This window comes from Rhinolophus sinicus, chromosome 14 (genome assembly GCF_057876585.1).
Source record: "Rhinolophus sinicus isolate RSI-liver-muscle chromosome 14, RSI-T2T, whole genome shotgun sequence".
In the NCBI taxonomy this organism is placed as follows: domain Eukaryota; kingdom Metazoa; phylum Chordata; class Mammalia; order Chiroptera; family Rhinolophidae; genus Rhinolophus; species Rhinolophus sinicus.
The window spans coordinates 64,256,556-64,269,719 of NC_142514.1; the positions used below are offsets into that span (position 1 = coordinate 64,256,556).

The 13,164-nt window shown below is 35.5% G+C and overlaps 1 protein-coding gene across 11 annotated transcripts in view; it reads right to left on the bottom strand.

Moving 5' to 3' along the window:
* Window positions 1–13,164, bottom strand: part of COL24A1 (collagen type XXIV alpha 1 chain) — a 310,376-nt gene that overhangs the window by 55,705 nt on the left and 241,507 nt on the right. For all 11 annotated transcript variants that reach the window (XM_088791263.1, XM_088791262.1, XM_074335082.2 and 8 more), the window contains 4 exons: window positions 11,285–11,338; window positions 11,120–11,173; window positions 5,508–5,561; window positions 4,249–4,356 (listed from right to left, as the gene is read on the bottom strand). In XM_088791263.1, the coding sequence (XP_088647389.1) occupies window positions 4,249–4,356; window positions 5,508–5,561; window positions 11,120–11,173; window positions 11,285–11,338 (270 nt within the window). The remainder of the gene's footprint in view (window positions 1–4,248; window positions 4,357–5,507; window positions 5,562–11,119; window positions 11,174–11,284; window positions 11,339–13,164) is intronic.

The following is a 13,164-nucleotide window of genomic DNA, read 5'->3' on the forward strand; positions in this document are numbered from 1 at the left end:
TGACTTCCTCTCTGAGCTCTAGTCTAGAATATCTAATTGTTCATTTAACATCTCCACTTGACTGTCATAATCTCGCCCATAAAATTTGGGTGTCTGCTTTTTTAATGAAGGGTACCACAGTGCACTGAGTTAGAAACTTGGATTAGTTATAAATTTGGAAGTTATCCTTGATCTTTCTTCTTCCCTTACCTCCCATAATCAAATACCAAGGCCTGTTAAAGCTACCTCTTAAATACCACCTAAATCCATCCACTTCTTTCCATTTCCAGTTCACTAGTCTAGTCTGAACCACGAACATATGTAGCCTGGAACACTGCAATATTAGTCTCCTGCATCCAAACTTTCCACCTTCCAATCTATTTTTCATATCGGAGCCAGAGGGAATCCTTTAAAAATGTGACATTGGATACTGTCCCTCCTAAGCTTAAACTTCAGTGGGTTCTTACTGTTTTTAGATAATGTGCAATATCCTTACTATGTCCTTCAGTATCCGTCATGATGTGGCCCATGTATGCCTCAAAAGCATCAAACTCCATCACTTCACACCTTGCTCACTGAACTTTAGCCCCAACTAGTCTCGTTCAGGTTCTTCAAATACACGATGCTCTTCCTAGCTTTGTCTATGCTGTGCCTCTGTCCACCACCATTATCATTCTTAATTTACTAACTTTTACTTATCACTCAGTATCATCTCTCTCCCTCCTTCCTCATATGAAACCACTTTACATAATTGTAAATTACGTAAAGTATAATTGACATAAAGTAAATTAGCATAAATAATGCACCTGTGAAATCATTATCACAATCACGATAACATATTCACCACCCCCAAAAGTGTTCCCCTGTCCCTTTGTAAGCCATCCTACCACACCTCCCCACTTCAACTCCCATCTCTAGGCAACCACTAATTTGCTTTCTGTCACTACAGATTAGTTTACAATTTCTAGAATTTTATATAAGTACAATCATACAGTATATGCCCATTTTTGTCTTTTTTTTTTAAACTCAGCATATCTATGTTGAGATTGATTCATGTGGTAGCATGTATCAGTAGCTCATTGTTTTTATTGCAAACTAGTATTTCATTGTATTCTCTTGTTTAGTCATTTATCTTTTGGTGGATTTGGGTTGCTTCCATTTTGAGGCTATTACAAAGAAAGCTGTTATGAATATTCATGTGCAAGTTTTTGTGTGGACATACGTTTTCATTTCTTTTGACTAGGAGTGGATTGGTTGAGTCATACGATAGTTATATATTTAATGTTTTAAGATAGTGTCAATGTATAGGACAATTGACATCTTCATAGTACTGAGTTTTCTGATCCATTAACATAGTATATACACCACTTATTTCGGTCTTCTTTAATTTCTGTCAGCAATGTTTTATAGTTTTCAGCATACAGGTTTGCACATTTTGGGGGTGGAAGGGAAGTCAGATTATCCCAATTTGACACTATCGTAAGTACTGCTTTTTAAATGAGAATTTCTGATTGTTCAATTGTTCATTGTTAGTATTTAGAAACACAATTTATTTTTTTATATTAGTCTTGCATACTGTAATGTTGCTAAATTTAATTAGGTTTTTTTTTTTTGTAGATTCTGAAGAATTTTCTACATAGATAATCATATTGTCTGTGAATAAAGACAGTTTTATTTCTTCCATGCCAATCTGGGTGGCTCTTATTTCTTTTTATTACACGAACTAGAACCTTACTACATTGACTAGAACTTCAAGTACAGTGCTGAATGTGTCTTGTAAATATGAGAGGGTAACAAATATATCTGTAGGCATATGAGTCCTCAGAAGGTTTGCCTCACAATACCTACACTGAAAATACTTTTTGGAGAGAGAACTCAAATAATAATAGAAACATAGGAGATCCTACAAGAGATACTGAAAGTAATAGTGAACAAATAGCTTAATTAAGTTTACTACTCTCTTAAAAATAAAAAGAGAAAGTGAATGCATAAAAACTAAGTCAAATCAAAACCACAATGAAATACCATCTCACACCTGTTAGAATGACTACTATTGAGACAGGTAATAGTAAGTGTTGGAGAGGTTGTGGAGACAAAGGAACCCTATATACTGCTGGTGGGAATGTACATTGGGACAGCCACTATGGAAAATCGTATGGAGGTTCCTCAAAATAATTGAGAATAGAATTACCATATGACCCAGCAATTCTTCTTCTGGGTGTCTACCTAAAAAATCGGAAAACATTTATCTGTAAAGATACATGTACCCCTATGTTCACTGCAGCATTATACACGGTGACCAAGACATGGAAACAACAAGTGTCCTTTGATAGATATTAGATAAAGAAGATGTGGCACATATATACAATGGAATTTTACTCAGCCATAAGAAAAGATGAAATACTGCCATTTGTGACAACGTGGATGGATCTTAAGATTATCATGCTAAGCGAAATGTCAGACAGAAAAAGTTGAGAACCATATGATTTCACTCATATGTGGGATATAAAACTGAAAGCAACAAATGAGCAAGACAAACAAACAAGCAAAAACTCATAGACGCAGACAAGTTTAGTGGTTACCAGAGGGTAAGCGGGGAGGGAGGGAGGGTAAAGAGAGTCAAATATATGTGATGGAAGGAAATTTGACTTTGGGTGGTGAAGACACTGTGCAATTCATAGAAGACGTATTATAGAATTATACGCTTGAAACCTATATAATTTTATTAACCAATTTCACCTCAGTAAATCTAATAATAAGAAAAGACTATAAAGGATTTCTGTACTTTTGCAAAAAAAGGGAAAAAAAATCAAGGCAATATCAAAAAATGATGAAGGTGAAGAGTAGTTTATAGAATCAAAAGGACATGAGATGGTATCTCACTGTGGTTTTTATTTTAATTTCTCTAATGATTAGTGAGGTTGAGCATTTTTTCATATGTCTGTTGGCCATCTGTATGTCCTCTTTAGAAAAATATCTCTTCATGTCCTCTGCCCATGGAGAGGGAGGTTATACCCCTCACTTTGTGAGGGGTATAAATGTCTAACTATTACACTGCTTTGTACACCTGAAACTGAAAAAAAAAAGACATGAGAGCACACATAAGTACTTGTTTCATTAGAGGAAAGATACTGATAGTGATATATTAAATAAATCAATAGAGTTACATACAGATAGCTTGCTGACACCTGGCATAGACCACTGTTCCAGACCATGTACATATGAGAACTTAAATGCAACTGGCTGGATGTCTTCTCTTTGCCTTTCTAGGTCTAATCTCTGCCCTCTTGATCCTGACCCAGCAGGTTCCTTTACCCTCTAGCTACTGGTCACTGACATACCAAGAGGAAGTGGATGGGAAGGAACCCAGTCTTGGTACAGGCTTTAAAGGAGTGCATTGGCAGGTAATATAATTTTAAAATAATAATACAATTTTTTTCCCATCATTATACACTGGTAATTCTCAACAATGTCAATGATAAAATAGTCCTCCCCATCAGGGCAGACTGGTCCTGTTATCACCCTTATTTGGTTGAGTTTGGCTAATGAGACATACTGGCAGGGGACTGGAAAACAGGAGAAAGACATTGGAATTTTTATTCTGCTGGCTCTCTATTTGCTGGGTTGCAGTGGATTGGCTGAATCCTTTTAATGAAAGTCTCAACTCCTACTAAATAACTCCCTCATATAGCAATAAGTACTTTCTCTGTAATTTGATAATTGTCCCTTTCCCTTTGCGTCTCAGGCCCAGGGCTTGTAATGTTTCCCCATTGTTGCAAGTCTTTGCATCTTTCAGCATCTCTTCTTGGTTTCTCTTAGCCTCGCACACATCTTTGTAAGGTTACTGAACCCTCCTCAATTGCCCCATTTGAGTGTGTCATTTATTTTTAGTTAGACTCTGATACAGTAACTAAATTACTGCCAAGACTTAAATGTTCCAAAGGTGGCTTAAGACATTTGATAAGCTCAAAACATAGCCAAGATGTGTAGCACCTAATATTTTGCTTCTTTATGATTCTTATTTATAAGCTCTTATATGTGTAAAAATTATTAAAAATATGGGTTATTAGATATAAAATAGCCAAGATAATATACTCATTGACACTTCCTAGAAATCATAAACACAATTCCAAAATAGCTATTAAAGGAATGATTGGCTTCATTTGAGCCAATGTAAAAGTTAAGAAAGATAGCCAAAATATCTATAGTCTAGCAAGGAGACACTTATGCATAAAGAATAAAAAGCAAGGAGATATTCAGTCTACTTACAGGAAGTCCCTGTTTTCCTGGTAGGCCACCTTTTCCAGGGTTTCCTGAAATGCCATCTGCTCCATTGTATCCTTGCATGCCTTTTGGCCCGGGTGGGCCTGGAGGTCCCTTGGTAATTAAAAATTACTTGGATTATAGAGAGCTGCTGTACCAGTTGATTAAATGACAAATACCTGTATATTTATGGGGAGGAATGTTTACATTTTTAATACTCGTCTGAGGATAAATTTTCCTGTTTCCTGGGTTCTTTAATGGTTTACTATTTGGATTCAACAGATCAGACAGGTGACTGTCTTAAAAGTTCCCTAAACAAAAATGTCAAGCTAATCAGCAATTTACTGTATGACCGTTTCAGCTTCAGTGTAATTCTCTGGTATTTCTCATTGTGCCCATTCTTTATCCAGCTGTAGAGAAAAGATCAGCTATGTGCACCTGCCAGCTTAGGATACAGGCTGTCATTCACCATTTACAAAACCTCATATCACATTATTTTTCCAAAGAAACAAAATCATGGCTCTTTTTGTTGCCACTTTGAATTAGATAATTACATGACTGAGTAAAGGTCTAAACATTTTGTTTCTATCTTGGGCAACTAGATTTTATCTGTAGGAATTTCATATGAATGTATTATAATTTATGTTCCTTTCCTGTACTTTCTGTGAACCAACACAGGCCTCCCAAAGCAGGCATCAGCCCTTGGCTAGTGGAGAGGAGCAGGAAGGTTTTGCTAATAAGCCAGTCGATACCTATTTGCCTGGCCAGAGGAGGAAACTGATGGCTAAGGTAAAATTATTTTTGTTCTATGATGAACAGGTTACAAAATTTTTTTGGTAAGACTTTCCATTCTATTTACCAGGAACATGAAACATTGAATCTTTCAATTAAAATCCAGCTCATGTTTTTTTATTCATGCCTGGAGATCTCTGACCTTTGTCACCAATCATTTAGTCATGATTCCAAGGTCCCTGTTTTTCAGTGGTTCACCCTCAGAGAGAGTAGCATGAGTCCTCAAACAGGGCTCCATGACACTGGAAAATATCATCCTTCAATTGCAGAGACTTACATTTAAATACTAAGCTTGGTTTTGAGCTAATGGTCATATTTTGTTCCCTCTGTGTTCCAGCATGGGCTTAAATTTTTTTTGAGGACAATCTGATTTATCCAACACTTGTCATAACTGGCCCCAATCTTTTCTGCTTGCTAAAAGTTGCCAATTGGATTAAGAAAAGCAAGAAAGATGAAAAGGACTTTTTACTTACAGGAATCCCAGGTTTCCCAGAAGGACCAGCAGCTCCGTTTTTCCCGTTAGGACCCTAAAAAGGTAAAGCAGAGTTGTCAATTGATTGTAATAAACTTAATTAAATTGAAGGCATAGAAAAGAACCCTGAGACCTGGATGCTACAGCAAGTACTCCTATTATGTGTAGCTCATTGAGATCGACATTTAACTTTCCTGAGAGTCATTTTCTTCAAATGAAACAGAGAGAATTTGATCAGATAATCTATGAATTTCCAGTGAGCTCCAAATTCTATTATTTAAGAATTTAAATCAGAGTTCTAAGAGGAAGCTGAATAGATTATTTATAATGTCCCCTCTTTCAGGCAGGACTGAAAATGGCTAAGTGCTTACTTAATTAATTCAGCACACATTTATTGAGTAGTATGTAGCAGGGAGTTTGTTATGTGCTGGGAATGCAAAGTCAAAGTTCTTGATCACGAGGCACTTACAGTGTAGTGACAGACATGACCCAACAAACTTAAAATGTGCTATCTGGATGCATAGAGAAGAACAGTTCCCAGGGAACTGTTTGTTTTTCCATGTGTGAGATGTTTTAAATCATAATTGATTCAGCAGTCACTGCTCTGCCAGGATAGTTAGGAACTTTACCCTTGCATATCATGCCATTATTCTGATGATATCCTAAAATTATTTTAAAAAGGAAAATGTGGAAAAAGGTAACCTAGTTAGGAAAAAAAAAAAAAAGAAGAAGAAGAAGAAGCATATTGTCATTACCAGACACATTTCTCAGAAGTCATCAAAAGTTCTCACAAACAGGATAAATTCCACCAAAATGGGATGCTAAGCTATTCAAATCTGAAGATAAATTCTGCCAAAGATTCAATTTGACAACAACAAAATAATTTCATAGGATATCACATCTTCTGAAAATAAGCTTAAACATTTTAAGAGGAAATAGTACATCTACTATAGTCACAGAGAAAAAGGGCTTTTTATATAAGAGGTAAAAATCCAACTTTGTTAGAATTTGATAATGGGGAGATATATGGGTCAAGGGTTCTATTTCCAACTTTGAAAACTATTTTACTTGTCTTAAAAAGTCGCTAATGTAGTCTTTCTAAAGGTAAAGAAACCAGATAATGGGATAGTGTAGTTACAATTAGTTTAATTGACGTATATAAAATTTCTGGAACATATGATCCCTATAATATTATATACCTTTCAAAAGAAGTAAAATAAGTAAAGACTTTTAAATATTGAAAAAAATTCTGATTTCAGGTATCTTAAATAGTACTAATTAAATTGTATATGAGTCATGATAATATTCAACTGTGCTAACAGTGTGGTCTTTTCTTCATAGTATTTTTTTAATGCAAAGTAGTAATATCTGTTCTAGATTCCTGATTTTCAAAATAGACTTTTCCTTAGCTTATGAATTTCAAAACAGTCCTCTGAAAATCATAGTGAGTAATAGTTTAAGAATATAATACTTTGAGAAGATTATATTTTTTAAATATAAAAGCTTTTAAATATTAAAAGTCTATCTTTGATTATCAAAATCCAAACTTATAAAGGATTCAATTCATTGAATCTATGCCATAAAGAACAGATTTAGAAGAATTATATTAATGTAAGAGAAAAATTGTCCTACCTAAGAGGCTATAAAGATCTTCAACTTGGAGAAAGGTAAGAAGAAAAGCAGTAGAGAAGCATGACTGTTTAATATTGCCAGGTTATCTTTGACAAGAACCCTTTACTCTACCCTGCCATCAAGACTTGGGGTGGGTAGAAACAATAATACTCTCAGACGAGCTTGGGGATTTGGGCACAGAGGTGACGGCTAGAGAGACTAATGTCCCTATTGAGAAGTACACATAAGCTGCACTGAATGTCAGCAACAGAGTAGAAATTTCTGTGTGAGAGGTCTAGGTCAATGAGCTTCAGAAAGTCTGAGTCCTGCAAGCACTCGGCGTGGTGTGGGGAGCAGCAGAATTATTTCCATGTGGCCAAGAACAGAAGCATATAGCCCTAAGAAGCCTAAGGAGACTTTATACCTGAGATGAGAAGGTAGCTGTACATGCCAATGTGGATCAAAGAACTTCTGTCAGGAGGGTCAAAGTAGATGCCAAGGTAAATGGGGGGGGGGGGGATGATGGCAACTGGGGGCCAAAAAGATGCTGTGAATTTCAGTGGATGCTAGTATGAATACATGATGACTGAAGACCAATCTCACTTCCCAATCCCCTTCCCTACCATTGCCACCCAGAATGTAACTGCAAACTTGACAAGAGAGGGAATGGGGAAAACTCTAAATCAAACACAAGATATTCGAGTGGATGGAGTCAAAGGCTCTTAACTGACAATTTCCACCAATTAGGTTTCTACCACCAGGGAGGATGGGCATTCAGGACAGATGTAGTGTTCCATTATAAAGAACATAAGCAAAGTTATACTTTGAGTATACCTAAATTTATGGTTTAAGGTTCAGATATGCTACATATGTATGTGAATGTTTTAATCCAAACATTCAAATAACAAAATAAAAATAGATTCATAAATCATCACAGTTAATTACATTTGTTGGGGATTATTTCAGAAAAGTTAAATATTGTGCACTAAAATCTACATTTATGGGTCTATCATCATGACAAGTGGAATGTTATTCAGACTTGAGTGGAAAACAGGAAGTGGCTCCCAATAGAATAAGACTAAAGGAAAAGTGTGACTATGACAATTATTTTTAAAGTGTATTTTGCTAGTTGTAGGAGAACAATTGTGACAAAAACTATCCGTTGAACACGCAAAGTGTTTAACAAATAACAAAACTATAGTCTCTGCTGTTTTTTATGTTCAATTCAGGAACAATTTTCTTATAATTATTGCCACCTTAACTAAAAGGAAGTAAGCCATCTAGAAAAAAACAGTCTTAAAATGGAGGATTTAAATACATAAAGATCAACAAAGTGTAGAACATTGGTACTTTTTTGAATTTGTGCATTTCAAAAAAGTTTCAATGTTATAACTAAATTAATAGCCAAACATTGCTAAACATTAATCCTACATAGAGGTGGTCTATTTAGTTAGAAATTACAGACTGGGCCAAAGACAAAGAAAATATGTTGTCATATAAGGTGTTAGCAGATGATTGAGTTGGTATCATAAAAAGGAAAAAAAAAGTCACTGCAACCAATCCCCAGAATTCAAATATAATAAAACTACAAGTATTCTACTTTCAAACTTAACTTACTCATATTATTTTATTTAAATATAAGTACCTCATAAATCAACAGACTTTTCTGTTCTTGTAATAGGAAAGGCAAATGAATTTTATATATAGTCTTCAGAGTGTATGAAAAATGGTGCTTTCTCTTTTTTTCTGGCTAGCTTTGGAAAAAAGAATGGTCCATTTGAAATCAGATCCATTTAAAACAGCTTTCTGTTCATTGGGATTGTACCAGCTCATAGACTACTGGAGAAGGTAGTCTGATTCTTTGGTTAATGAACATTTTTAAATTTGCCACTACAGTCCAAACCCTTGTTTTTTTTTATTTAAATGAAGCTGAAGGATGGTTATTTCAATATTTTACTAGTTCTAACTTCGTTAGAGAGGATAGCGTTAAAATGCAAACATAGATTTAGAGAGTTAGGCAGAATTATACCCGCTCTCTCTCTCTCTTTTTAAACCAAGAAATGTCAATTTCCTAAAATCTGGAATTTTGTTTTAGGAAGAAAATAAAATTTTGGCTTGAGTCTAAGTCTTTGAAAGCCATTATAAGACAGTTCACTACATCTATGTTACATAAGTTTAAAAAAATGTAGTGGTTCTGCATTTGGTTTTGACTTGCTCTAACTTTTTCTTTATAGTTGCCCACATTCTCACGTCTGAGGGCCCAATGGATGAATTAGTTGGTTAAGTAAAATTAATCAGGTTTCAAAGTAATAAGGCTTTTATATAATAATGAGAGTCAGGAAATTAAGTTTCTAGTGTTGGTTCTATTGCTAACTAGTTCTGTGATCTTAGGAAACTCATAATCTCTCTGGGCCTTAAATTTCTTCATCTGAAAAATGATCAGCTGTCCACATGATTTTAAAGGGCCATTTCCAAATCTAAAAAACATTTAAAGCTTTGCAAAAACAAGATGACAGCAATTGGACAGGATCCACCTGGCCAATGAAGGTGTCCCTAAGTGAGTCAATGATTATCCTTGTAGCAATTATTACTATTTTAAATTCTAAGAGGCTTTTTAACATAACCTTGGACAGTATACAAGCATTGCCTAAAGTAGGAAAAGAACTAGTCCCCCTGGATTAGACAGAGTTTAAACCATGGCTCCTCAGCACCTTTCACTTCTGAAAACCAGGAAAAACTGACAATGTAGGCTGGAGATTCAGTTGTCTAGTAAGAATATTTGATTTTCATTGACATAATTTTAACTAATAAACATCAAAACATTTCTTCTTCCTGAGGTATGTCAAAAAGGAAAGAGAAAACATTGAGAATATGAAAGTACTAATTGTAAAAGATTAGAAATTTTAGAGTCAAATGTTGGGAAAACATTTGCATCTTTGGGCACAAACTGCAAATATAAGTAACATACATGAAAGCAGTAGCAGTGTTGTAGGTTCATAGCTTTTTCCTCTACTTTTCTTAACATGGATATTTAAAATTCTAAAGTGAATGAGACAACTGCCTTTTTTCTCTGTATTTTTTTCTTATTAAGACTTGCATTCAATGGGATACTTTTATTTATTATTTTTAAGTTCTTATTTATTAAAGAACCTGACAGGGAGTTACTAGATAGATGCCAAGACTACTCATAATGGCTTCCAGGTGAGTTAACATCTACGTAATATCAGATTCAGCCCAATTTATTACCTATTCCCACAAATGGAAAACACAATTATGGGTGAAGAATGCTTAACAAATTAGGAGAAACATGGTCTCAAACTCATCACTTTTTATCTATTCTCACCTAATTTATTATTAAAATACAGTATATTTTCTTACAAATTTAAAATCAGGATGCCATGAAAAGCAGGGAAACAAGGAACTGATGGTACAAATTACAAAGCCAGTTGTTACATAAAGTTGAGACAACATCTATCAATATACAGGGAAAGAGATGATTAAATTCAATCAGCCAACAGATTTTTAGTTTGTTTCATAACAAATAATTGATTTCTTACGGAAAAAAAATATTTTAAACCAATCATGAGATTGTGTCACACAAGCTATTTCTGCCCATACCTTATTACAGCAACTAAATAAGTGTGATTGATGTGTTTTCACTCTTCAATGCTGATTCTAAGGCTTATTGGTATTTCTACTTGAAACCCCAAGGAGACAATTAGTTTGGGACTAGTCCCAATTAGTTTGGGACTAGTTAGGCAGTTTTCACAAAGTCAGAGTAGGCTGCGGGTAAAGGGGAATTTGGGTGGCAGTCAAATCACATAAAATAATCAATAATCATGTTTCAACACAATCACTGACAGATACCGTGTTTAGAAGCCTATGGTGATCCTTGCTCTGAAAGGATGAATGATCATTTAAATTGCAACGAAGAGCAACTCCTCGTGCCACTGCTTTCTCAAGACAATACATTTCAGATTGCCTTAAACTATTTCAACTTACTTCAGATCCTCTCTCTCCTTTTAGTCCTTGTTCGCCCTGGTCACCTGGCTCGCCCTATAGTGGGAACAAAAACAGAAATCACATATGAAGCAGAGACCAAATACAATATATTAATATTATTTTTTGAAAAATGCTAGAATTACAAAGAATGCTTTTAAAACATACTGGGGGCCCTTGTTGTCCACTGGCGCCTCTTGGCCCTGGTGTACCCACATGACCCTAGGAATAGAACAGATTATATTGTTAAAGTAATTAGAGACATCTGACTTAGAAAAGAGGGTAGTATCATTTAAAATGGTAGAAAAGTTGTTTTAAAATTCAATTTAAAAATGATAGAGATTATGACAATAATATAGAACATAATAGCCACTGGATATTATGGTGATTAAGAAAGAGTGCAGAGTTTTGTTTTGTTTTGTTTTTCCATGTAGATTTATGGAATGAATTGAACGGTGGCCTGCCAGAAGATATCTACTATTTTTCCCTGAAAATAAGACCTTGCCGGACAATCATCTCTAATGTGTCTTTTGGAGCAAGAACCCAGTCTTATATTAATTTTTGCTCCAAAGGATGCATTAGAGCTGATTGTCTGGCTAGGTCTTATTTTTGGGGAAACACGGTATGGCCTAATCCCCAGAATTTGTTAATGTGATCTTATTTCATAAAAGGGTCTTTGCAGATATCATTAAGGATCTTAAAAGGAGATTAACCTGGATTATCCATGTGGGCCTAAATCCACTGACAAGTCTTTATAAGAGACACAGAGACAGATAGGCACAAACAATGAAAGATAGGACCATGTGAAAACAGACAAAGAGACTGGAGTGATACAGCCACAGAAAACATTGTCAGCTACCAGAAACTGGGAAAAGTAAGGAAGGATTCTATTCTAGAGCCTAGGGAGGGAGCAGGGCCCTGCTGACATCTTGATTTCCGATTACTGGTCCCTAGAACTGTGAGAAAACAAATTTATGTTGTTTTAAGCCACTCAGTTTGTGGTAAGTTGTTATGGCAGGCTCAGGAAACCAATATAGTAAGTAACCAAAGTGTGGACAGAAAAGGGGCCACATGTTAAACCTGACAAGCTCAGGAGACTGAAAATAACCACATAGGATGACGTGAACATAAAAATTCCTAACTAAGGTGGGCCATGGCAGGAAGTCACATCTTTAGTCTGTAGCTTCCTGGACAAAAGTCAATCTTTACCCTAAGTGAGCCTGTCTACTTTCTTTTTGCACCTAGGTTAACATGGAATGTCAGTAATCCCCCCCATCCCCCACCAGAGCAGGAAACTACAGAATCCCTCATTATTATTCTTGTCCCGATTACCATCTCTATGTGCTATAAAAAGTGAACTGTTAACTATCCTGTACTCACCTATGTAAAAGGAGTATCTGTCTCTCCAATTTACTTTTATCCAATCCCAGAGATTTCCCCACTTTGATTTCTACCACCCCCTTAATCTTCCACCAATGAATTTCATGTAACCCTCCACCTTTGATTCTATGTATGAAATAAACTGCAAACCACCATTTTGTGGAGCATTTTCTCAATCCGTTGAGATTTTGCTTCCTGGCATTTGTTGTCAGTTTGGCTCAAATAAGCTCTTATAAGCTTTCTCCTAGGTTGGATGTTTTTTTGTCTACAAAAGGAATAAAGAGTTTGAGAACAAATTTCTTTTTTCAACCTATGGTCTCCATTTTTACAAACTAAGTTCATAGATGTTTGGATAGATTTACTGGGTGGAAGACTTGGAGTTGTTACTGTATATAATGCCAAGACATATCAAGTGACTCTAACATTCAGCAATCTGTCATCATCCTAGCTCTCCTAAGAAGGAATGCTGACCTACCACATTTCCCTTTTCAAGTGTGTAAACAGAAACTAACAACAACCCAGGGCCGTCTCAGGTGAGAGTTACGCATGAAGAATTCTGCATGTAACCTCTTTTATCCCCTTCCCTATTGTTCTCTTCACTTCAGATTCCTTTATTCATACTCTCTGTTTATTAGAGAAAGAATGTCATAGGGAAGACAGTTATCAGG